This window comes from Mobula hypostoma, chromosome 4, assembly GCF_963921235.1.
Source record: "Mobula hypostoma chromosome 4, sMobHyp1.1, whole genome shotgun sequence".
In the NCBI taxonomy this organism is placed as follows: domain Eukaryota; kingdom Metazoa; phylum Chordata; class Chondrichthyes; order Myliobatiformes; family Myliobatidae; genus Mobula; species Mobula hypostoma.
Genome location: NC_086100.1, coordinates 21,856,633 through 21,883,882, shown reverse-complemented (window position 1 = coordinate 21,883,882; position 27,250 = coordinate 21,856,633). Strand labels below are relative to the sequence as shown.

Genomic DNA, 27,250 nt, shown 5'->3' with positions numbered 1-27,250 from the left:
TTCTGTAAAATGTCTAATACGAAGATGTTTGTAAAAACGTTTAAAGATTAGACAGGCTTTTAAACAGACAGTATCCATCTTGTTTTGACCTACAAAGACTTGTGTACATTACTATTCACATCAGGTGTGTCTTCTAACGCTTTCCTGTCTTTCAAACGGCAACGTAATAAGAGTCCCTTGACAAAACGTTATCACAGTTTGTTTCTTTTTTCCTAATAAGTAGGAAAATCTCAAAGAAACATTGGAAAGTATCTGGCCTTATGAAAACAATCCTTTAAGCTAGTAGGACGAGGAAGGGATAAAGTTGGGATGGGGGCACTTGAAAGAGATCGAAAATACCTTGCAGCTAAAGGTGCGTTACTCCTGACTATTGATTTCAACTTATGTAAGATTATATATATATATATATATATATATATATATATATATATATATATGTGTGTGTGTGTGTGTGTGTGTGTGTGTGTGTGTGTGTATATACATACATACATACACGCACATATATATACATACACACAGATACATATAAAGGATACTTCCTCTTTAATACATGTCTGCATCAGTTGGTGTATGCCAGTGCATTACATCATTTTCACATTACTTAGGCGCTGGGCCTCCAGAAACTCAAGTATTTCAAGTCAAATTTTGCGGTAAGTATGGGTTGCAAACATCGAATGAACAGAACTTTAGTTGAGATTTCTTATGTGAGTTCATGTCCAAATAGTCCTGTTTCTTGTTATAGAATAGTTCTGGGATCAGAGTTTCTGTAAGAATGTTCTCCTGGTCCAGGTGATGATGAATTGCTTGGAGGAGTTGGGATACTGCTTGCTCCCGTGCTCTGACACACATACCATTCGCTCAGGTTAGCTGCGTGGGAAGACGTGATGGGGTCTAGCTGGGAAGCTGGAGCTGGGGGGTCCCGACCTGAGTCCGAAGAAGGAGATACCAGCGAAGGGGTGGAGGATTCATAACCCGAGCTTGGAGGAGGAGATTTGCAGTGGACCTTCATGTGCTTACGAAGGGAGCTGGGGTGCGTGTACGATTTATCACAACCTCTTACTTTGCAGTTATAGGGCTTGTCACTTGTATGCACATGAGAGTGCTTTTTTCTGTCGCTGCTGTTAGCAAAACGTCTGTCACAGCCTTCAAATTCGCATTTAAAGGGTTTTTCACCTAAAAGGAAACCACAAAGGGCAGAGTGATGAGTCACAAACGTTAAGGTATTTTTGTTTCATTACTGACGCTAAAGTGGTATCTACCGCTATTAAAAGTACACATTACTCACCAAAGCGTGTTTTAATAAATATTAAAATTACTACTTGATATATTATAATGATATATTGCAGTCACGTTCTTGTAGATTGGAGTATAGTTTATTCTGGCTGCTAGCCATCATTTAGGCATTCTCCTTGTGATTTACAATAAATGCTTGACGTAGCAAAGGCGGGGAACGGCACAAAATTATACTGGCAATTATTTTAATAAAACATTTCAATATCATTAAATCTTAGACTAATACAGAGTTGTATGTGCAGTAAATATAAAAAGCGGTGGCCACAGCGTAAATCTACGTGCTTTGCAACAGAGTTCTCTCCCGCGAACTCTCAAAATGTCGATTTAACATTACACCGTAATTAGCCAAACGTTCAGAAAGCCGTTAGAATAATTTGACCTTCACTTGCCAGGTTGAGGCGGCCAATCAACGATATTAGTGTAGTACAAGCTAGTAGTAAGTTAGTGGGCCCATGGGGAAGCCCAGACGCATAAACACTGTTATTGTGCCGTGTCTGGAGCGTCCGACACTACGAGAATGAAGTCTGCTCTGACAATTCCCGAGAGTTCCAAGCTCCTCCTGGCTACACATTTCTCCTTCTTTACTATTAATGCTGTGTATAAAAGAGTGAGTAATGTAAGATTAACTGCGGCCAATCCTTGTTAACTGTCAGTTCACCAGCTAGCTTAGCCTTGGCTGATACATACATGCAAAAAAGTGTTAAATGCCTGCCCGAACTTTGCATTAGATAACTTAGGAAAAGATGGCTACCTGGTGATAACTCTACAAGCTGTTTGTGGTTCTAATAAATTATTTTGATATCCATGTTTAATTCCGGATTTAAACTTTATATGGTAATATTTTATAAGTGAGGTGACAAAAATACTGATGTCCCTGTTTACCCAGAGGCGATCTTTTCATGCTTGTTGAAATAAATAATGTAAAAGGGACGGGATTTCAATTCAATAAAACCTGCCTATAAAGGACTGAAGCCAATCAAACGGCATGAATATTTTACAAGATAATTACTTTGTTAATAGAATTACTATACTTGCTATTTTTTATTTAAGAATTTAGTAACAATAGTGTTTTCAATTTTAAACTGGAAGAGAAATGCAATATTTATCATAATTACAGTGATTAATTGCAACATATGGAGAATGCTATTTAACTGAAATATGGGAATGTGCATACATCCAGCGCTACAAAGCATTCAGCTCTTCTATTGGTTCCTATATTATTTTAAATTACTAGAAATACGGACGGTCGAATGAAAAGCTCTTGTAAATTAAGTGCTCAACACTCTGAACTGCTGAGCTGAAGTCGATGAAGTGCTGGGAAAGTTTGTTTAGGCAAGCACAATACAATGCTATCAAGTGTCAGATACGCACAGGCAGCGCGCCTGCCCTGCACCAGGAGCATAGCAAGCATTTACAAGTGCCATATACTCCACGATTTAGAAGTGTGGGGTGGAATAACACAATTGCTTAATATATTTCTGAAGTATCTATTTTACATATTTTGTGACAATGCTTCATGAATTTTATTTTTTATATCCCACGTGCAGCAATTTACGACGCCATCTGTGCAGATTCATTTACATTGTATAGGGGAAAATGCATTTTGAATTTAATATCTACCCAAGATTCTTCTTCTTGAAAAAAATGTCACGAACCACTTCTTGATCCGAAGTACGCTGGAAGTGCACTTCGATCGATTGGGAAAAACACTAACCCACGTTTCATGATGACGGGGCGAATAGAAGTTTCAGTGCAGATGAGTGCCTCGGGTTAAATTGTGTCTATTGATTTCACGGAGAATCCCTCTCTCTTTCACCACCCCAAACATTCACCATCCCCCACACCCCCTCCCCTCGCGCCCTCGTCCCCTGCCCCTCCCCCATTCTCCCTTCCGCCAACTATACAGGGATTCAAAACCGACCAATAAACATGTTTTGCTTCCACCGAATAGATTATAGCACTGAAATATGTGAGGCGTTTAAGGGATACCGGGTGTTGGGTAAGGGTGGGGGTGGAGAGTATGGGATGATCGGCGATGGGGACCGGTGGTGAGATGGTGAGGGGGGGTAGGATTGGATTTCGTGGGTGTACATTAATTTTTTGCACTCGAGCAAGGCCGCGCTCAAGCAGACTGCAGTACACAAAACGTGTCAGCGACGTATCGAACTGCTGCTGTAAAACCAATTAATAGAAGCTGTCCTAGAGAGTGTGAAAATTTTACTTCCAGCTTCATTACTTGTAGTTTATCCTGGGAAGTTCAAAAGCAGCTTGGAATAAGCTTCGATCTATGTAATTTACTTGCGGCTAAGTGGGGCTAGCAGATGTTTTTGACACATGTCCAAGTTTCACAAATGGTTCTGCAAAAGGCATTTTTCCTCCGAAAGCTAGGCCTGAACGCTTGCTTTACTTACTGTTGAGCTAATAGCATGTTTCGATTTATAAACAATGATCGTTAGAGATGGTAAGACCTACACTTCCGAACTAGTGGATAATGTTAAATTGAAAATTAAACATATTTAAATTAGTCCCTTTATGTTTCGGGGTTCCTGAAAAATAACAATATATTTTCTTTCATAATTGTAAATTATTTGCAAAAGTTCTCCCTTAGATCTACCCTAATATCATAACGTCCATAGATATTAGGGGGGCATGCTTTGTCCAAAAAAAAGCCTTTTAACTGAGTCTGACAGAAAGAAACTTAGTGATTTTTAATTTTAGGAAAAAAATGAAGTAGGACAGCTTCATAATTTGCAACTTTAAGGCTATTTACAATAAAAACAGTTTAAATTATCTATTATCCACGAAATTACGAAGTTCTCAGAGCTCGGTGATTTATATAAGTGCTTTAAAAATTAGGCTATCTTCCAAGACACATAAAGAGCAGCTTCATTTTGCGTTTGTATTCAAATCCCACTGGTCATAAATCGAACATATATTTCATTATTTTGTTAATTTCCGGATACCGAAAATAAAATAAATACGAAACAACAATCCTTTAAATGTACTGACCTGTGTGCGTTCTCTTGTGGATCTTGAGATTTTCTGATCGGGCAAAGACTTTGCCGCAGCCAGGAAATGGGCAGGGAAATGGTTTCTCGCCAGTGTGGACTCTGATGTGATTTACAAGTTTATATTTGGCTTTGAAAGGCTTTCCCTCTCTTGGACACTCTTCCCAGAAGCAGATATGGTTCGACTGCTCTGGTCCCCCAACGTGTTCCACTGTTACGTGAGTAACAAGTTCGTGCATCGTGCTAAAAGTTTTTGAGCATGGCTTTTTAGTGACAGGGTCCGGTTCAGTCCACTTGCAGATCAGCTCCTGCTTGATAGGTTGCCTCATGTAGCGAAAGAAAGCACCTGGACCGTGGTGGGCAGCTAAGTTCATGCCACCGTAGCTATGTAGAGGGGAAGAAGCAAAAGGATCACTCCTGGAACTTGCCACTTGGCTGTAGTGCTCAGACCTGGCGTACATGTCTCCAGGTAGCCCCAGTCTTAACTGTCCGTTCAGATGGTGTCCAGTTGGGGCTGCATGGGGAGGCTGATCATGCAGTCCAGGGAATAGAGAGTGGCTTCCAGCCTCGGGGTGACCATGGTGTCCGGGATAGCTACCTGTTGTTGATACAAACATTCCGTGGTGAGAACTTGTGCCAGGATATTGATCTGTGAGCCCAGGCATGACTGAGGATGTCAGGTCTCTGCGGATGAGAAAGTCTCTACCTGCCGTGATAGCCTGGGCAGTGTAGCTGGTGTGGGAGTGCGAGACCGAGTAACTGACTGCTGCTGCCGCCTGCGCTGGGCCAAAAGCTGCCGTTGGATTGGAGACAACCTCAGCGTGGCCTGCCATATGATGGTGATGATGATGGTGGTGATGGTGGTGGGGATGGGAAGGGCTGAGTTTAAGTGCCGCAGCGGCTGCAGGGTGCCCCATGTGTTCAGGCCCGAATGGACTCGGCCCCAGGCGGGGTTCTCCACTACTCTCCCCAGGGTGCGTGTGTGCCATTGAGTGGGGATGGCCGCTGAACCCCGGGAAGCCTGTCATGCTCTGAGGGGGATGGTGATGATGGGGATGGTGGTGAGCTCCTGCCAAGTCTACTAATCTCAGCGCTGGGTTTCGTTTGGCGAATGATGGATCCACCATCGGGCTCCCCAAAGCGTCCATGCTTATAATGCCTGACTGCAGGAAAATAATAAAATAAACTTTTTTTTTCAAAAGTTACCGAACTTTAGAAACTCGCCCTTTGCCAACGTGGAAAGTCATTCGGTGTAGAGAGTGCAGACGGATAGCAGCAGCAGGACGCATTGAGAAACTGAATTGAGATTCATGAACAGCTTTGCAGCCCGTCGAGCTCCGCGAGCAACAAGCGATCTCATTGGTCAGTTCCCAATGATTGACAGTGCCAGTTACGGACCCCAGACGGGGCACATGCGTATTACACTCAGCCGGTGTTCGATGGTGTGGGGAGGGGGGGGTGAGCGAGTGGGGGAATAGAGTAAGGGATTGGCAATGGATAAGGGGAGGGGGTGGTGTGGGGTGAAGGGAACATGGAAAAATCACTGGCTGAAGGGCGTGGGATTTTTTTCTACTTTCTTGCAACATATTAATTTTAGTAGAAAAATCTGAAACTCTTCGTTGTTCTAAACTACTATAGCTTAAGTAACAAAATCGGAGATCTTTAAAAGTTTATCTGAGCGGGAGATTATTTAAAAATATAAAGTCCAAATATTTGGCGTTAGCCCCTTTCTATGTTTTGATCATTCACAAATGTGTGCAGCATTTAACAGTTCTGGTGTTTATAACGTATTTTCAACTATGAAATTAAATTATATGCGCTGATTATGAATGCAGATCCACTCTGATTTCGGAGGGATTAATAAGGTAAAGAAGGCCGGGATGATGTGTTGTGGCAGGATTTAAACATTTATGAGGTGTTACACTGGTGTTTGTTTCACGAATAAGTATACAGTTAGAAGTGTAGGAAAGTTTATCCCTTCCCTGAGCCAGTCAAAAACCAGAATCTGCTTAGCAACATCAAACACCGGGTCCCGCACACCGCTTTATTTAGCCACAACAGATCCTGCGGCTTATGCAAGAATTTAGTTTTTGCGGGCAAGAAAGCAAGTTCGGCATTAAACTGAAATGAGGTTATGGCCTGCTATACTCCGGCCGGAAATTAGTTAGTGATTTTTTATCTTTCCTGACACTAGCAGACTTCCAGGCGTGTTATGTTTTTTTGACAAAATCAGACGGCTGGTGTTCTTAGCGGCACAGACGATCAAAGAGATTCCCAGTCAGAGGCATCTGTTAACTTTTTTTTCTTCCCGGGACTGAGTATGAAACTTTCTCAGCATGTAATAACTTATTGAGTTCTCTTGCCCGCAGTCCCGGCTTGGTAATTCAGTAAGCTAGGAGTCCAGGGAAGTTTGGGTTTTCGTGGTGGATGTTGGATCGGACTTGAAGGTGGGGTGGGGGAGGGGAAAGATTTGTGGGAAATACTTTTATTTTCTTAGACTTTGCATTTTTTTTTACCTCGGTACTGTTTTTCTACAGATTGTCAAGCGATTTGAATTACCGCCTACATCACATGGATGCAAACGTGTTTCGTTTTAAAACAAAAACGTGTGTTTCCAATTCCAAAACACAGCTTGCGAAGGCGATCCCAGACCATTCTTCGAGAATCTGTACTCAGCGCCTAATCTGCAAATAGGAAACTCGCGCCGCTTACGGTGGAAATGAAAGTAAACTCTCGTGTGTTACGGGAGACACGGAGAAAGATAACGCGATGATAAATTGCAGTTTGCTCGTGTCTTTCTACGGGCACACACGAATGAGAGACTTTTATGCAGAAACCTGCTCTTTATAACAGCCTTACGATTTCATATTTTTCTTCTAATACCCGAACGCAATGCTGGTCACAATCCCTCCCCCAACATACAGTCTTATGTCTGCATCTGTAACTTGCTCTCAGTAGAGATCGTCCGGTTAAGTCTCTCTGAGTACATACGTCTGCCATCTACGTAAAAAAGTAGCTTAGACTATTTTTATTGTGAGAAGAGTAGGGTGACAAGACAGGCTACTAATTGAAACATGTACGTTGTGGCTCCTCAGATTATTCATCAAAGGTAATAAAGGGGAACGGAAACCTAGCGCCGCGATATCGGTGGATTTAGGCCGTCGTCCTAAACTGATCTGCGGCAGGGCTTGAAGCCTACAGCCTAGCACACAGCAGACCTACAGTGCAAGAGAGAGAGAGAGAAAAAAGGTAGGTTTTTCAAAGGGAGGTGGGAGTTATAATGTGGGAATTTATGGGGGCGGGGGTTACTGGGGGGAGAGAATTACATTTAAGCTGGGAGAGAAATAAGGAGGCGAAAAGCGCGAGCAATATTATACGTGCGGGGTATGTATCCAGAGAAACAAGAAAGAAAAAAAATGGTTAAAAAGTATGATCAGATGAGAACACGTGGGGGAGGGATATGGCCATGGCGGTGGGTGGAAAAGATCACTCAGTTGTTCAAACATTTCTCTTCAGTCATAGCATGTATGTTGACTATAATGAAAGGTTCGCTCAATTTGTAAACACTAACCTTCAGAGCCTAAGACGGGCCATTGAGACAATGTAGTAAAAAATGTCATTAGCTTATACTCACCGTCTAATAGTAATTTCATGTTTAGGTATTAAAAGATTTTGGATATCTAATACAATAATACTTGCACTACGGTGTATGTTTTCCCTTCAAAAACAGCAAGCACGTTAACAAGCTGGCATTTTCAGTATTATTTGCATCTACCATATTTCGAGTCCCTCGGACTACCACGCGGAATCACAACCCGAGCTAATAATCTATACATTTATTTCTGTGTTTTTTTTAAATCACCCGACCCTCTAACGTGTAGCAGAGGAGGATGTAGAGTAGATCTGTGAATGCTGACACATTTATACTTCAGCCTCGGGGCTTCACACTGCCGGCTTAAAATGGGATTTGTACATGTGCTTCTGCATTACCTGATCAAGCCCCCACCTTAGTCCCGGTCTGTCTGCTGTCTTCCGAGCAATTTTTCAGTAGAAACTGACAGTCCCTAGAAGAGAACACAAATCTTATGCACGTTTCACTATATAAATGTTTTTGTAAACGTAAATATAAAGGGAACATAAAGTAAACGCGACTGTAAAATAATATTTACATTTTGTGATTGTGGGAATGGTATTCCACATACACATGAAACATTACAGATAAAATATCGTGGACCACTAATTTTACAATATCGTTTCATGTTTTTGAAATTAAAAAGAGTGAAAAGGGAGAATATTTCATTACTATAGGTTTTTAAGTAAAAGAAATATTCTGGAAATGCTGCGTTCACGTTACTGAGACTTCAATGTAAATGTATTTCAGCTAGACGAAGCGGTTTGAGCTGTATGTTAAGCGTAGAATCTGTAGGGTACGATAATACTTACACTCATACCTAAACATAAGGTTGAGTTGATTCACCAATTCATTTCTTCATTGTATGTGACTGATCCTTTCACACAATCACTTGCTTTATTTGGAAAGAGTTAAAACGTTAACAAACTGCTTGCTTTGCTGGAAGAAAATGGAAATTTTGTCCCAAATAATCTAGAAATGAACATATTACTCTTAGTTCAATCTACGGATTATTTCTATGTGATTAAAATATCACAGAATAATTCAAGATATATTTTATATCTCTCTTATGGTGGGCAGTTCACAGTTGTCTGTATCCCATTATAAACAGGAAATTATTACAGAATTCCAGGTTTGTAGACTCCAGGATCAACACGAAGGAAATCCAACTGAGATGCCAAGGAACTTCGATTATACCTTTGTGTAATATGAAACACAGCAAAAAAAAATGCAATGAAAGCAATAACTAGGCATGGTACTCAACTTTAGTTAAACAACAACTGAGCAGTGCAAATTCCAAATTATTCCCTTGCAATTTTTTTCGAGGAACGTGTTGGAATAGAACTGAGTTAGAGAAAACCTTTTTTTAAACACAGCTCAATCTTGCCGTTATTTCGATGCAAGCTTTTTATTATTAATTTTTGATCACAAATTCTATCTGAAAAGGAGCTGGAAATCTCGTTATTTAGGTTCCCAAGATTCCATGCGTTATACTCGTTTCTTTCGACCCACTCACTGAACGTTAAGCGTAATGAGTATGGATATACTTCATTTTTACTACAGTTTAATTTGGCTGCTTGCAAGTATGTGAGTTTGTGCATGTTTGCAGGTTAAATCATAAGGTCTAATCTAAGGATATACTGATTCATGTCAACAAACACAATGAACCAATTGCATTTCTGGGAAAGGGCAATGATTTCCCTATTAAATCATCCCCCTCCCCCCCCCACAAAACTTAAAGTCGAGGAACATGAAATCCATAACAACATTGTAAAAAGGAAAATAATATGGGTTACTTTATCTAATTGTTAAGATCGACTCCGCATACTCAAGCTGTGAGTGATTTACGGTAGTAATATATGGCGCTAGAATTTAGTGTTATTCTATCTTGCCAAGATACAATTGCAAATATTTAATTAAGTAAGCTTGACTAAGAATTAAAAGTCGAGTGGCATCTTTTATGTGCAAAATATCCAAACTGTATATATTAAACAAAACAAGGATAACATTCCAGATGAAAGAAAGTCGTAACTATAACGTAGTGAATGATAAATTCATCGCGGATAATTAGTAACACCAGTGTGGTGCACTTTAAGGTACCGAAAACAGGGTTACTTTTTACCTTTGCTGCGTTTAAAAATGAGATGTTTATTCTGTACTTGGCCTATATAGGATGCTACATACAGGCCCCTCCCCTCGTAACTGACGATATTAATTTCATGCACCAATAAGTGTTAGACTTTCGTCTGGCTAATTATATTGTTGAAAGTAATCTTCAAGCAGCACCAATTGATAGCATTGTTTGGTTTTGTCTGAGCAATATGTTAGTATCAACATCATATCTGACTTTCACACATGTAATTCTGCAGAAGTCAGATTTAAAATTTAACTTTGATGTACTAGCATGCATTTCTTATAACAATTGAAGGAATAAAAGGCTAGACTCGAGGCAGCATAGTCGCTTTCTACAGCTATGAGTTGGTAGACGGAAGGGAGCATTTGTTTCAAATGAAGCTTTACTTTCTCCCCATCCAGTGAAGCTGGGATGTGAGAACAGGTTATCACTGTGGAAGAGAAAAATGGGAGCTCTGTATACAGCTCTAATTAGAGTTAGGATCACCAGTTGCACTTTTAATATAGCCAGAATATAAACACACTACATATAAAAAGACTAAATTAAATACGATATTGAGAGAATCCAACACACTTTTCATCGTCGGAAACAGATACACGTGATTAGTTCATTTACCTGCTGCGCTGACCGCGGCGACAGCCATCGGAGTCTATATCTCAAAACTAGCGTATGACTGGAGCTAAATAGCTAAGGAAACAAGCTAGAAAAAAAAATGGAGAACTTGTACCATTACGTATACGATTGTATCTTCGTAGAATGTTTTTTCTGACCAAGTGCCCTATTACTCTTCCCACGCCTAATTTCGACTTTGCATTTCTGCAGCTAATCTAAGTATTATGTTTGCGAATTATATTCCACAATCAAACTAAATTTAGAGCAACGCTATTTATGAATTCTGCAAATTTAAAACATTGTCTTATTTTGAAGTTGCGTGAAAAATGTCCTTGTGTCTTTAACTGTGACTATGTGTCTACAAGAGGTGCCTTGTATTTTATTGCAAACACGGAACAATTATGAAGAAAGGATCGACACTTTGCAGTTTTTGCCGAATTACAGCTAACTATTCACTTAAAGGAAAACTAGTCTTGGTGACACTAACCCCACAAAGTTTTCAACTAACTTGCGTACCAACCATTATTAAATAGTTGTGATACTGGAAAGATTTTCTGAAATGAATCGGAGAGCTATGATTATGACTGAACACTTCTACGTAGACACTTGTAACCCTGATCTATGCGAGGATAAAAATTTACCAAGATCAACGCTTCACTCCTATCCTGATCTAAAACATCCATCCAAATAACATTATGCTCAAATCGTCGCTAAATAAATAAAATACTGCAAGTGTCATACAATAATATGGCCTTCAAGCACACTGGGTCGAAGGTTGTTGTTACAATACGATGGTCGTCAAATATTAATTCTGGTACTTCCAGGCAGAATACGTTGATCTACAGCAAACAGCTGCTTGCAGGATGCACTGTCACTAATTTGTACAGTAGGTGACCACATAAAAAATGTAAATGACCACGGTTCAGACTGGAGGTCGGAAACAATGCTAATGGAGATCCCATTGTCTTTGCAAATATATAATACACACACACACACACACACACACACACACACACATATATATATATACACACACACATACATATACATACATATAGAGAGAGCGAGACAGAGTGGTTAGGTTGGTAGATGAATGGGTATAGAGGTAAATAGACAGATAGCCACAGTTAAATAGACAGATAAATAGATAGACAGATATATATTTTGAAGATAATATATTTTTTCAACAACTTATCAAACGAACAAATCACAACTTCGTATATTCGAAGTGCTTAATTGAGACTGAGGTAACTACCATACTTTTAAAAAATCCTCATTTAGTGTATAATATGCTTTCGAATGTAGTTAAGCGAATTTGAGTTCCACGAAGAATGCAATTTTCAATTTGCGAGCCTGCATTTTGAGTCGTTTGAGTGGTATTATTAAAATGCAAGTTAGAAATTCCATTATGTTGAATGTCCGGCCGGTCCTGGGACTGATTATGTTCGGAATTCTTCCTGGGTTAAACAATGCTAAAGATGATCCAGGGTCTAGCAAGTCACAGTTCGCAGTAAAGCACCTCAATTCAAGGGAAGTAAAATGTAACTAGGATAGATGAAGAACTTATCTTCGAAACATAAATTGTGCGTGTATGTCAGTGTTCTTTTTCTCTCCTTCTCAGTGTAGGTGCACGTGTTTATGGATGTGTATCTGTGTATGTGTGTATGGACGCGTGTAAGTGTACCAGTAAAAAAATAAACTGACCGGCGGAATACTTAATGCAACGTCACATTTTGCAGTGAATGTCATTTTGTAAAAGTGTGCATTTTATTCTAAGACAGCGCGAACAGCAACTGGGGGATGTTGCACAACTATGATTTTTAAGAAGGTGCAATGGTAGATTTTTGTTGTAATGTTGTAAACATATAGATAACCAAATAGATAAATAACTGCGCAGAATCCAAGCCCCAGCAATGAAGGGGAGTTTAAAAGTATAAGCCGTGTAATTAGGGATACAGATATTCATACAGTGGACAATATCAGAAATATATAACGCACAACTGACTGATAGCTTCCGCATCAATTTCTTCATCCAGTTTTTATAGCTGCAAGAATGCTAACATACAGTTGCAGTAAATATCATGTCAGATAAAATGCAACAACCCTTTGTCTTGAATACGGGTGAATTCATCTGGCTATTTTTAAAAGATGCATATTGTATAAAACATCTACTTTTCTAAAATAAATTATAGATCAATAAACAGTCAGAGTAGGCATAGCATGTTAGTTACTCCACTATGATTTAAGGTATTTTTCTTTATGCATTTTGTTCTAATGCATTATTTGCCACGCATATTTTAATCAACTCATGGATGTAATATTGTGTCATTCTTGAATTTATCGTCAGTGTTGATAACCTTGGGTTGAATAATCTTTAACAGCCTCCTTCTAATTAGTCCACCCTTTCATCCACTTCTAATCCCAACATTCTGATGAATTTTCAGGTGCAACTTTGAAGCATTTTGCGCCCTGTCGTGTACTAAGGTGATTTTCCCGCTCCGACGAAATATCTTTGTCAGAAAAGCAGACCTAGTTTTAAAGTTAGGCTTTCTTTCAACGTTCAAAGATACAAAACTCGCCCTTCCCTTGATCCACAGATGTTCAGTTTTTGAGACTTCGGGCCCCCCTTTAAGTTATTCATAGAGGAAGACTACTTTAAGTAAAAAAGAAAATATAACCAGAGACAAAAAAAACCCTTTTTTTAAAAACCCAGTCCCGCGACTTGTTTATGTTGGCTAAAAATAAAATATTCTTTAAATATTGTAATGCGAAATTCATATGTAATGGTAAATATACTGGAAATAATTCTAGAATGTGGAAATAACGCGATATGAACCAATCACCCAATATACAATTTGCATCTGTAACGGTGATATGATGCACAGATCTGAAAGCAGGCAGGCGCATAATGGGTAAAAGCAAGGGTGACCTTCAAAAGTTCTGGCTCCCGCCCCTGAACTTTCTCAGGCAAACCTCAGATGGTTGAAATTTTAATTCAAAGTAATCTGCAGCTTGAATTCAATACTGAGTTGTCTAATCGAAAGCATAATAAATCTGTTCAAATTCCATGTTTTGGGTACATTTTAAACCGCAGTTTGAAATAATCTGATACTGGATTTTGCCCGGAAATCTCCAGAATACCAGAATGAAAATTAACTTTGCTTTCACGAGTTTTTACTTTCGAGCCAGTATCCAAGTCGAACATATTTCCGGTTGCATCGTAATTTTTTTTCCAAGCAAAGCACATTGAAGTACCCACTACCGAAATCCTGTCACTTCTACTTGTATGTATGTACCTTGTGGTCGTGTGATAATATTCAAAATTGTATGTGAATTCCGGTTGCTCTTTTAAATATGGAGCAACTACATCTTGAACAGTTGTTTTCTACTTCAATTATTTAGTTCCAGGACAGCTAATATTTTCGAAGGTATGCATTATGTGGCATTGTGCGGCTTTGGCACATGTGGTCGGTCACGGGTCAGGGGTCAAACGATATGGTATTTCAAAAGTCGGCGACTTCAGAGCCATCCTCGCGCGCAGAAGCCAACTGACTAAGTTCATTCGAATCGGTTTTAATAGAGATAAGTATAATAAACGAAGCGATAGCACACAGAATCAAAGAGAACTGTCAACACAAGGAAATTCGGCACCAGAAACATTCAAATTAACTTTTGAATTCATTTAAAAGTCATTCCAATAATTGCAATATTTGCTCAGAGGAAGAAAAGAAACAAACATCAGTTCATTATGTCAGAATTCTAAGGCGCTTGCTTACAAGAGAAAGCTAATAAACGGCACGCACTGCTCGGCGCAATTTTTGAAGAGCTCCCACTATACTAGAACATCCATTAGGACACAAAACACTTCTAGTTGCGAGTGTGTGCACAAGCAAAGCTATATTTTAAGGAGAAGAACGGTTAATATACATTTGCCACAAATAAACGATTGAAATATTAACTTCAAATTATAAATCAAATTTAAATTTTAAATTCAATTTAGGGAAATACTTGAATTTTAAATCAAGTAAAAACAATATCTTTTGTAAACTAGTACATCAGCCTCCAGGCAAATGTCCCTCCACCCCCGCTCCTCCCTTCATAGAAGAACCAAATGCTTTGCTATCCATCGACCGAAAACAATCCGAGGGATAATATCGGTACACACAAGTGCTTTCGAATGGAAATGCATAATTCAAAGCCACTCGCACCTAGTTTTGCTTTTATTAGAACATGATGGCCCCTGACAAGGGCTATTCTGAGGAAACAAAAATCTGACTGATATCTCTATTCTCTTTTTAGTCAATTGCATTTACATGAAAGATGATGGAAATTCAGGGGTCAGGAGTCGTTTAGTATAAGTCACTTGAATACACGTGCCTCTCTTACCGTCCTCCACCTGTTGAAGAAGATGTCTTCGATCATTTAATTCAGGTAACTGAAGTTTAAAAAAAAATCTACTTTGTAGCGATAACTAGGTAGTCATTCTTCATTTCGCCTTTTCAAGGTTTCTGGAAGCAGTTAGGGAATGTATGATGAAGCAGAAATGAGCCGTCAGGATGATATTTTAATGGCTTATATGTCACGTCGGTGCATGCGGCTTTGAACTCAAGCAGCCTGCGTTTCCTGCGGAGAACGCCGCAAATCCCACTTGATAACTTCTACCATCCTTCAACTTTTAAAATCAGTCCTTCTTTGTATATTGGGAGAGGTAGTCTAAAGATAATGCTGTGGGAAACGTTTACTTTTCATACTCTTAAAATGTCCCTTTAGAATTTGCACACTCAATGAGCAGTAAATCTTTTTGAATCAAATTGCTTCAGCCTCTGCTTCTAGACTGCTGTGATTTTAATATCAATGTTTTCAGTATATTGCATCACTTAAAGTAATGCTATGAGGTTAGCTATTGTAATCACCCAGCAAGACAATATTATGTTCCATTTAAATCTTCAGAATGTAGGATACCCAGAGTACAACTAAAGTAGAAAAAAATCTATTTATGCACAAGTATGGGACCCATCGCGTTAGAATAGTCTACAATTAATCACAAATTGTATCCCCGCATAAGAACAATTCTTGGACCATTAAAGTGCCTAAAACAATATGTTAGTGCTCTCCTCAATATCAAAACCGGCCGCTTTCGGCAAAGTAAGCACAGAACCTCAAAAAAACTGCAAATTGGGAGACCAGGAAGCTTGCATTTTAATTTGTTTCTGCTAAAAGCTCTTCGTGTGAACATTGTCGTTAGGCTCCTACTATGTAATGATAAACTTGCTTTCTTGAGCAACAGCGCTGCTGTAAAATATATCTAGAACTTCGCTGCCGAGCAACATCTTAAAGCAGTCAATTCAATGTCCGGCATTCGCCTACACCAATACCTTCGGGCAAAAAAAAAAATCGCAGTTAACCTGTTGTACTTTAATAGAGAACCCTTTAAAAGGGCATTTGTTTGAAAAGTAAGTAAGTAAGAGAGTTCCTGTAAATTAGGTAACCACAGGCTGAATTGGAAAGGGGGCAGTCTGCAGGAAACAAGACAACTATTTGAGACCAGTGTCCTTCCAAAGTGATGGTTTACTAACGGAGACAATTGTTGAAGGATGCGGTAAGATTTTTTTTGTCGTAAAATAAGACTTTAACGCAGAGGTTTAGCTTCATGGAAGTTCATTGAAGTGGCGAACAAAAGGTAAATTGAACGATTCCGATTCTTTGTTGGCTTTTTACGTTTCTATTACTAGAATGTAATTAGACTTAATGAATATGCAAACCGCTGGCCTCACGTAAATAATTAAATTACTTTACAGGGACACAGTAAATGGACTTTAACAAATTTGGGCAGCGGATGGAACAGTGCAAACTAAAAGATGATGTGGAAAGAAGCTATATTTTGCTTCGCTGACGATGTTCATAAACAAGTTTCTCTTTCATTGTCCGTAATCAAATCAAAAGAGCACCGGTTTTTAGATATATAAATGGGAGAAATTGCAGCTATTCTGCAATTGTTTGAGGACCTATAGATATGTATAGAGCAATTCATTGCCACCATAGTAAAAAAAAAGGCCCAAGCAAGATATTTTCAATCGCCTTTTACTTGTGGAAAGACAGGTTAATCAAGGGTTTCGTCTCGAAAACAACCAAGTGTTGTATGTTTGTACTGAATCCAAACATATGCATTTTTCTAACCCAATTCAATAGAGTGTTCTTTCTCTTTTTGCTCACTCATCTGGGTAAGTGAATTTTCATCGGCGATCAAAAAGCTACTGAACAACAAAGGAAGCCGCCCGCTTTTTTTTCTAGTCTGGAGTTGTGGCACATTAACGAATTTCAAACAGTCTGACAAGGGGTGACTGAATTGTGAAGTCGAAGAAGACAAGAGTTTTCTTCTGTTCCCTCTCCCACCCCCTTTCCCTCCTCCTCTTTCCATATTATATATATGAAAAAAGAGAGGAGAGAAAAAGAAAGAAAATCTGGACGGCAATAATTTATCAGGAGCGACTGTCACGCGCGCACAATACCTGGGATTGATGAGGCGAGTGAGCCAATCAGGAGGCGGGATGTGCGCCACGAGCCGTTGATTGGCGCCAGGGCACAACGGGGCAGCGCCAACCTGGCCAATAGGCACAGACGCCAAGCGCCACGTGACTCCTCCCCCAACTCCCATTCATCAAGGGGATGGTGTTGTCTTTTCAATTCATTTATCTGCAGGAATGATTGCCGCTATCATTCTCGAGCTCACCGCCCGGCTGATGAGGTGAAAGTTTCTCCCCAGGAAGATAAACCGCAAAAGACAATATTGCATGATTTGCGTTTGCAGAGGGGGAAAATATCTTCAGCAAATTCCCACACGCTGAAGAGAGAGAAGAGAGAAAAAATAAGGAGTTTTTGCAAGTCCTCCAAACAGACTCAGAGACTATTTCATATTAAGCAAGTTTCGTTGTGAATTGTTTGTAGCTTGCTTTTATATATATTATTATTTCTTCTCTACTTCCATCGCCAGACGATGCTTCTGGACGCTGGACCTCAATATCCTACTCTAGGAGTGACTACCTTCGGATCATCCCGACATCACTCAACAGGCGATGTCAACGACCGAGAAGTGGGACTGGGGATAAATCCTTTCGCTGACGGGATGGGTGCTTTTAAAATCAGCCCCAGCACTCACGATCTCGCATCGGGTCAAACTGCCTTCACGTCGCAGGCTCCAGGCTACGCCGCGGCTCTGGGTCATCACCCCGGCCATGTGAGTTCGTACAGCAGCGCAGCGTTCAACTCGACACGGGACTTTTTGTTTCGCAATCGGGGCTTTGGGGAAGCGGCGGCAGCCAGCGCCGGGCACAGCCTGTTCGCTTCGGCCGCGGCTGCGGGCAGTTTTGCGGGACCCCATGGACATACCGACGCTGCGGGGCATCTACTCTTCCCGGGGCTTCACGAACAGGCGACGACTCACGCTTCTCCCAATGCACATGTAATGAACGGGCAAATGCGCTTAGGCTTTTCTGGGGACATGTATGGCAGAGCAGACCAATACAGCCAGGTCACTAGTCCTAGATCGGACCACTACGCTTCGACCCAGCTACACAGTTATGGTCCCATGAATATGAACATGGCGGCACACCATGGGGCCGGGGCCTTCTTTCGTTATATGAGGCAGCCCATTAAGCAAGAACTGATATGTAAATGGATAGAGCCCGAACAGTTGACGAATCCTAAAAAATCCTGCAACAAAACTTTTAGCACGATGCACGAACTGGTTACTCACGTAACAGTGGAACACGTTGGGGGACCAGAGCAGTCAAACCACGTCTGCTTCTGGGAAGAGTGTTCAAGAGAGGGAAAGCCTTTCAAAGCCAAATATAAACTTGTAAATCACATCAGAGTCCACACTGGCGAGAAACCATTTCCCTGTCCTTTTCCTGGCTGCGGCAAAGTCTTTGCCCGATCAGAAAATCTCAAGATCCACAAAAGAACTCACACAGGTATGGCAAATGTATTTAAAAAATCAAGGAGAAATGAAATATTACGGAATGTTTATAACCGCTTCTATCTTTTAACTCGTTTAATCAGTCACTCGTTTATTCGGTAACAGTTTTATGAATACATGTGCAAATAATTATGTATATCAGAATAAAATTCACATGTTTAGCACTTTGCTGTTCCTTAACTCTTGATGCTCCTTGTTATGTTTGCTGTTCTGTAAAATACAAGAAAATATATATTTACCGCGGTTCTGCGATATCAAATGTTACTCTTTTAAAAAAATCAAAATTTCAAAGAGATTCAATTAACCTAATATATGTCGTGGTCGGGTTTATTTTCAATTAAATTATCAGCGATTCTTATTTTTTTATCTAAACAGTAGAATAGCCACGGTTGCTTAGTTTCGTTACAAATTCACAACCAAAAGAGCATATACTTGTGCTTTCACTCCCCCTAGTTTGGCTTTTTCATTGATAATTTTTTCTCTATATATGCATGTTTGTAAGTGGATGTACAAAATCTGCGAAATCAACTTTCGTAGATACAGACGTTCCACTCATGTAAATATATTTGCGCGTAAATATTATGTGCGTGTTTGTGTATGTGTATGAGCGCGCGTCCGAATCCATACGGGTATAATATGTGCCCACCTTACACACATACATTTTCCAGAGTTTATAATCCTGTTGAAACTTACCGGTAGTTCACAATGTGCGTTTGTGAAAGCAAATGCACTCGACAGCAATGTCGATGTTAATGGCACATAATGGTTAGGTAGTTGTAAAGATTTAGTAAAGTCGAGATTTAACACTTTCTCGACTGTAAAACCTCCAGGGGCACTTAACAACAATTCACTTCACTGCATGAGATGTCCACTAACTCTTATTTTAAATAAACAGAATTGGAAACGGTTTAATTAAAGCGAAAATGTAAATAGAATTAGCAAATAATCATTTCCGTTGTCTGTTTAAAATGCTATTTCAGCATTTGCGTTACAAAGGCTGCTTCAGTCTGTCAGAGAAGCTATGCTTGTATCAGGGAGAGTCAGTGTTTTAAATAAGAATTAGAATCCTAAAAATAGTCTGGCAGGTATTTTCAACTTTATTCGAGGTATTGTTGCAATTTAAAACAAAAACAATAAGCATGTATATATGCATATAAGGCCGCTACGGCAGCTGCAGCGTCTTGTAACTAGTCACTGTCGATAATATAAATGAAGTAAATGATCAACATTATTAATCAGTGTTATTCATCTTTCATAAATTTTCAAGCCCAGAGGATTGGGACATAATCTAAACATGTCGCAGTTATTTAGGATTTCAGAAGCATAGTTGTAAATTCGTGAGGGAGGGTGATCCAAAAATACGTATTTGTTTTCATGATGGCTGCTTTTCTTTGTTTTTTTAAAAATAAGTTTAGTACTTTTTTTTATGTATACACACGTACTTACTCAGTCATAAACACCCACACACCCCTCCACACAATATAGCATATACAATATATATGTAAATAATGAATTTCCAAAGAACTAAAATGGTATTAATAAAAATTGTCATCGTTGATAGGCGAGAAGCCATTCAAATGTGAGTTCGAAGGGTGCGACAGGCGTTTTGCTAACAGCAGCGATCGCAAAAAGCACATGCACGTGCACACTTCTGACAAGCCGTACCTCTGCAAAATGTGCGACAAGTCCTACACTCATCCCAGCTCTCTACGAAAACACATGAAGGTAATTAAAAAATACGCAATTTGCATTGCAAAGTATTTAATAAATACAATATTCTGGGGGTATTAGGAAACAGAATAGTCATTTCGAATATCTGACAGCTCGGTGAAGATTAAATTATGGAGCAATATCCATTTTATAACCTTGCATAGTGAATATATTTTATTCTTTCATAGGTCAAATTTAAATATCGCCTACAGTTATGAAAAATCTATCAGATATTTTTGCTTTATTTGTTTACATAGCAACTTTTGGTGAATACAACATTATTGAAATAAATAATTCGAAAAGGCCTCAAAATGTTAAGCGATATATTATATGGAAATACATTTTACGTGTTTAATGGAAAACCCTCACACAAAACTCTATAGTTGTTTATAAGGCATTTTTTTTATATGGTGGATGGTTTTTGTAGGTCCACGAAGCATCCTCCCAAGGGTCACAGCCTTCTCCTGCGGCAAGTTCTGGCTACGAATCCTCAACACCCCCTACCATCGTGTCGCCCTCCACAGAAAACCAGACCAACAGTTCAATGTCCCCGACATCTTCTGCAGTTCACCACACATCCAACCACAGCACGCTTTCATCGAACTTTAACGAATGGTACGTTTAAGTAAACCTACATAAAAATACAAAAAAATTACAAAACTTTTCAAAAAAGACTCCAAAGTTACGATCGCGAGGAATCAAAGACAAAAAAAAGCTGCCAATAGACGTCGAAAGGAAAAATAAAGGAAGAAACCAAAACCTTTCAAAGGTTTAGTAGCGAATCTTTAAAATGCATGTAGGACGATGCTATTTTCTAGCCATTGCCAAGTGCTAGATTTAAAGAACGATCTGATAAAGCTCTGAAATTGCATGTGTTCTATGGCAGCAGCCTTTTTTCCTTTCCTTTTTGTAAATATAGAATTACTAGTTTAAGAGTCTAATGTTTGATTCCTGTACATAGACATATCACAGGGGATTTGTCAACGTGGTATTTGCATATCTGGGCGACGGTTGGAAAAATGCAATTATTTGTTTATGGATGGCAAAAAGTTACTATAGTCGATGTGTACCAAAATGTGAATTACTTTGTATTTGTCTCAACTGAGCGTCAGAAAGTTAGCAGATACTATTGTTATTAATGTGCTTTTTGTATCCAGTGCAAACCTTTCGTCCCAAAGTCCAGTCAGAGTAGTGAAGTGTTCAAAGTGTTGCTTGTTATGTCAAAAATATCGTAGTGCAAGCTTGAAACTTCGTGTTAAAATGTAACTTTGTTTTATGTAAGACTTGATATTAAAGCAAAATAAGAAATTTATCTGTCCATTGCCTTCGCAGTTGCGATAAATTTATGTATATATTCCCAATCTCCATATTTATCCGCATGTACGTAAATTACCGGTATTACGTGTTACAGATATTCGATATTTATGAAAAATGCATTCGTATGTAAAACCTAGTTTACAAACTGTTCCATAACATTTCGTACAATATTAAAGATTCCAAAATCCAATGCGCTGCATTCAGAATTTTTATTCATTCGGCAAAATATTGCATGTCACAGAATAAAACAATCGAGGAAACATGGGGTAATCGGAAGATATTTTCTGGAATCTTTTCTGTTAAACGCTAACAAAAGTGCATTTTGAGATAAAATGATGGATGAAAACACCCCCTCTGATCACTTGAAATCACTTAATTAATATTCATGCCTAAATTTTTGAAATCAAGGTTTTGGACCACTATTTTAAAATATTTTGAAATAACATTACCATACTTGCTTTCGGGGCCATAAACTATTAGAGGCAATAAAAGAATACCCCAATTCGACATAAATATTGGCGCAAGATATTATTTGTTGCGTGATGTAGTAACAACCGCCTGACTTCACAGGAAATTAGCGAAAGAATAATGTGTCTTTTTTTGGTCGCAGTTGTTTCTGGGAATACGTAGATAAATATTTCCACCAACGTTGCAAATTTTTTTTTAAAAAAACACTGTATTTAAAATATATCAATAATAATTACAAACACCTTTTAAATATTCAATAATGACAGATTTCTCAAACTTTTTTCAAAGGTGAATGCATGTGTTTTCACAATTAAGTAAGGCCTTTGTAGCTTCATATCTTTGCGATTATAATCGTTAATAGCTGGCATTAATTGAAATCATTCTTAATTTATGTTCTTTACAGTGAATTATAACCAACGGTTCTAAACCCAACCACTTAGTGCAAAATTAAATCTACAAGAAGACAATTTATTTTATGTAATCTGATTTTCTTTATGCGTCTTTACTTATTTAATTCCCATCCAGTCTAAAAAATTCCGTTCCATTCGATGATACTCTGATAGCAAATTACTAAATGAGGAAAAAATAAAAATCTAAATTACTTATGCTTAATGACTGTAGCCGAACGCCTGTTTCACTAAATCAGATTGTCTCCTTTGCTATTTACTTTGATAGATTTGCAGGCTATATTGCTTCCACTAACTTAGCTACGCTTGTTGGAACTGTTAGGCTTTGTTCTTCATTGTAGCTTGCATGACCGCCCCATTAAGCAGACAACATATCAACAGACAACACAAATCATGATGCTAGCTAAAGTTACGAATTCCCGTGATGTCCACGGAGTACACAACAGAAACTGACCTTCCGGGAAATGAGATTGATAGTTTAACTGTTTTTTTTAGTGATTGTGGTTGGTAGAACCAGTGCTATATGGTAAGTAGGTGGGTTAGACAAAAAAATATAATTTCATCTGTTCCAGGAATTGTAATGTAGCATTAAATGCAATTAGATTCGTAAACATTAGCTTAGTAATCATACTCTGAAATGTGATGTTTGTATTTGATAACACCACAATAGCCTTAACTTGTTAATAGGCATTTTGCCGAATACTGATTTTGCCCAGCGATGAGAAGTTTCGTCCAGTATTTTTTCAGTAATTAATTAGCTTCAAGACATTTTTTTAAAACCGAGTTGCATGTTACTGAATAATAGCACTTTTGAAAATAATCTTACAACAGCCGATAACAGTCAGCCATAGCAGTGTTCAAAGTAAAAGCAAATCATAGAGCGCCACCTTGCAGGAAGAAGCACTGTGAAGGCAGAGTAAGCGGCGGTGGGCTGGAGCTTCACAGAGCAATAACATTAAAAAAGGCCATTCACATTTATGCATACGCATAGATGCATTTACATTTTTTTTTATTTGCCCATTTCTGGAGCATGGGGGGGGGAGCACATCGAAATCAGAGTGTTGAATTAAAATACACGAATAAACATCTAGCCCATTTAAAATATCATTTCAATGGATGTTCCATGGAAGTATTTAATATGGGTTACGTAAATGCACAACATTGTAAGCCCCCTCCCCCAACTCCTAGCTATGCCGTACAGGAGAGCTTACTGTTTGTAAACAATTTTTAACTGGTTGCACTGCCGTTAATAGACAAAGCATTGTCAGTAAGAAATGTAAATGTTGTCGTAATAATTTCTGATAAGTGAGTAAAAGAAACGAATTTGCAGAATTTATGATTTAGTGTCTGTGTGAAGCTCACTACTAGCAAGATAAAGGTTGCGTGAAAGGCGCAATGCGTTTTGAATCTGGCCTGCAGGTTGAAATGCTGTCCCTGCACGATAATGTGTCTTCCTGCTCCAACTTAGGGCATCTGTCAAACGCACTGTCCACTCACTCCCTGTATTCTTAAGTTTACTTGTTCTTTAAATTATTTTTATTGCAAATACGATATTCGATATTATTACACCGCTTCTCCAATCCCATTGGTATGTTGTCTGTTTGGCGAATAGATTGAAACAAAAGTTTGGCACATATAACTTCCCTAAATGGAAATTAAGCACCAACGAGTATAGTTTCAATTTCAAGTCATTGCAAGCAATAGCCAATTAGCTGCACACAATAGTAGGTTTTTAATTGTACGGACTATCACAAATGGGCCTGGGGTGTAGAGGAGCACCCTTACTGGCCGATGGTATATTATCTTATTGCTTAAATTCAAAATGTACTCAAATGGTTATTGCTATTGTTTCGTGGTTTATCAGTTATTGAGGCGAGCGAGGATTTGATATTCAATGCTCTGTAACACTATGAAAGTGAAACCGAGGATCACATTCTCAATTGTCTGTTTCGGAAAAATATACATCCACCTCTATTTGTGATTGAAGTGTGGTGTAACTAGAAAGTACAATTTATTGCTCTATGCGGAAAGTACCCAATACATTTTCTTCTACAGGACTTAAAAAAAAACAAAAATAGACGTGTTCTACTAACATGAGACCGTGTTGGTGGTGTCTTTATTTTCGGTTTCCCTGCACGAATCCTTATTGTTATTGATCTAATATTGGAATGGTGCAAAATTAACAAAAGGGTCGGAATTTCACCGAAAACCTTTATCTCCGTGTAGCGTCCTTAATAAAGCGAATACATCGGTGTTCCTAATTAACGGTTCCTGTCCCTGTATGGGGGGGGGGGGCGGCAAGGTAACCAAAGGCACATGATACTAATAATTGCTATGTCCTAACCTTGTCTGTATGGATTGATTGGTCTGCATAGTTTTGGAGTAGGAGGGTTCGGTTTGTAAGAACTCTTCACTGGCTTATGATGTTGTTCACGCTGTTCATATTTTATCAGCTCATATCTCTGCTAAACAGCACCAGTCATAGGAGCCTCCTGTTTCATTGTCGACAACTAGAATCAATGCAGGTAAATAAGATAATTGGTAGGTATTTGTAAAAAAAAGAATTCGGTATGTATATTTTTTTTCTGTGGTCACTCACTAAACATTGTAAATCGCAACCCGCCTTTAAAATGGAGTTTCGAACTTTTGCCTTTTATTTACTCGAAGAAAGCAAGTTGGCTGCCATGGGGTCTCGAGAGCTGTGCAGTTCAATAAAGAAACACGAGCAGCCAGTGGAATATCGCTGCTATTTTTAACATGCAGCTGGAAGCTGTCATCAATTTGTAATATTTATTCCAGCGATAGAATGATAGCACGGAGACATCGCACGGAGTTTCCAGATGACGCACTCGGCACAAAAAGGAAGGTTTAAGTGGAATTAGTATCAAAAACATGCTATATTTCACGTTACAAATCCCGCCATGGTAACTAGGAGGGACAAACAGTTTACAGTTTCACCGACGTAGTGGTTAAAAGAAAAGAAAAAAATATGTTTGCCGCTATATATTTAAATTATTCTTTCGTGCTTTTTATCTCAAATGATCTTTTGTTTGCACCATAGAGAAATCTGTGTTTGTTTAAAAAAATCTGATACTTCTGTCTGGTGGAGTAACAGTGAGTTGTGGAATAGCCAGTGGTAGTACATGCGCAGTGCGCTTTGTGGAGATATGGCCAACAGTGCTACACGTGCTGGTGAATATTTATTATAATCACCTTCTACTGACCTTACAGCAAACGCTGTCCACTGATTCCGAACAGGACAAATTAGTTGCCAGTCACTTATGGCAGCTTTTAATACAGGTTAATGCGATACTACAATAATTAAATCTGCATAAATTATGATACTTTAAATGTCCCCGCATACACATTTATAATAGCAATTGATACGCAAGCAGCATTGAAATGTTAAATTACGTTCCTCATTTCCTCGATGTACAACATTTAGCCAAATCAAGATATTTAATTTATTGATATACGCATTTAGCATTTTCAGCCGTCTTGTGCAAGAAATGTGAACGTCACTTAGCTATTCAAAAACACCGACCTGAAATCTCTTAGCATGTTGGGATAATGTTCATATTCTGTCTGTAGTTTAAGGGTCCGCGGGGAGCTTATTTGGACTTTACCAGCATTTCATAAAACGTTTCCAAAATGTACAATTGCAACTTTAAAGCAGAACTACGATGGATAGATACCTCAACATTTCCTATGTAAATAATGACTACTGTCATCGAGGGGTAGACAAAGTGAAATTTTAAATCATATAGTGAGCCAAATTATTCTTGCTGCATCTAACCATGTTTGTGGGTACGTAGGAGTATTTACATAGCCGATGATGATGCGATAATGATACGATTATCATTGGTATTTTACGGAATTATTGCAGTTCATATGTCAGAACAATAAATAATCTCCCGGTCTATTCAATCTGACTGTTCACTAGGTCCAATCCAAGCAATACGTCAACTTACATTCGCTTTCATAACAACCATTTAATAATTCTAACATCGATTAAAAATATTTCATTTTAGTTGTCGAGATTTCTAAACGCTCCCATGTTATTATAGCATGGATTTCAGTGAAAACGGTGGACTATATTATTAATTGTTTCGTGGTCAAAAAATATGCCGATTGCTATAACTATAAATGTAAGTTCGCAGAAAGAAGCAAGTCCAACTCATGATAAAAGGATTGGACAATTTGTGATTTCTTACATTGCATTTTCTCCTCACTTAATCTATTAGGCAATGGACAACACAATCAAAGTGCATTAAGCAGTTGATTTACGTAAATGAACATATGCATTTTACATTGATTTTTAAATTGAAGATATGAAATACCTTTTGAAACACATCGGTTGCGTTTGAGCTGCCGTGATCAAAAAGACAATATTACAAACCGGTTTTTTTTTACTAAATATTGAGAATATAGAACGCCAACAACAGGAGCGCATGTAAATAATCTGCAAGCAAGATGAATTTATGGTGTTTTGATATTTTAATGTAGGATTTTCCGCGGGTTTGCCTCGGCAGGATTTCGAATCAATTAGAGGTAATACAAAATTATTTATCACGTTGGCGTCGTGAGTTGCTTTTCTTTACTTTTCGGCAGCTGATTTTGGTCCCAAAGTAGCTATTAGTCGATACCCAATAAAACAATGTTGTAGTTTGTCGCCTGTATTAGGCAAACATTTAA

At 38.7% G+C, this 27,250-nt stretch overlaps 2 protein-coding genes across 8 annotated transcripts; one reads left to right on the top strand and one right to left on the bottom strand.

Moving 5' to 3' along the window:
- Window positions 1-426: 426 nt before the first annotated feature.
- Window positions 427-17,208, bottom strand: LOC134345164 (zinc finger protein ZIC 4-like). 7 transcript variants are annotated; one of them, XM_063045393.1, is made up of 4 exons: window positions 17,188-17,208; window positions 8,308-8,365; window positions 4,303-4,899; window positions 427-1,173 (listed from the first exon to the last, which is right to left on the bottom strand). In XM_063045393.1, exons 3-4 carry the CDS (start codon window positions 4,760-4,762, stop codon window positions 737-739), a joined length of 897 nt encoding a protein of 298 aa, XP_062901463.1. In that variant the 5' UTR covers window positions 4,763-4,899; window positions 8,308-8,365; window positions 17,188-17,208; the 3' UTR covers window positions 427-736. The 7 variants fall into 7 exon arrangements, with proteins under 7 accessions (XP_062901463.1, XP_062901460.1, XP_062901462.1 ...); XM_063045390.1 differs by lacking the exon at window positions 17,188-17,208 and adding an exon at window positions 15,065-15,198 and having other exon boundaries at window positions 8,292-8,365; XM_063045392.1 differs by lacking the exon at window positions 17,188-17,208 and adding an exon at window positions 15,065-15,198.
- LOC134345165 (zinc finger protein ZIC 1) lies at window positions 7,040-21,864 on the top strand. The gene is made up of 5 exons (XM_063045394.1): window positions 7,040-7,550; window positions 14,978-15,109; window positions 17,670-18,648; window positions 20,215-20,378; window positions 20,791-21,864. Exons 3-5 carry the CDS (start codon window positions 17,673-17,675, stop codon window positions 20,986-20,988), a joined length of 1,338 nt encoding a protein of 445 aa, XP_062901464.1. The 5' UTR covers window positions 7,040-7,550; window positions 14,978-15,109; window positions 17,670-17,672; the 3' UTR covers window positions 20,989-21,864.
- The last annotated feature ends 5,386 nt before the right edge of the window (window positions 21,865-27,250 follow it).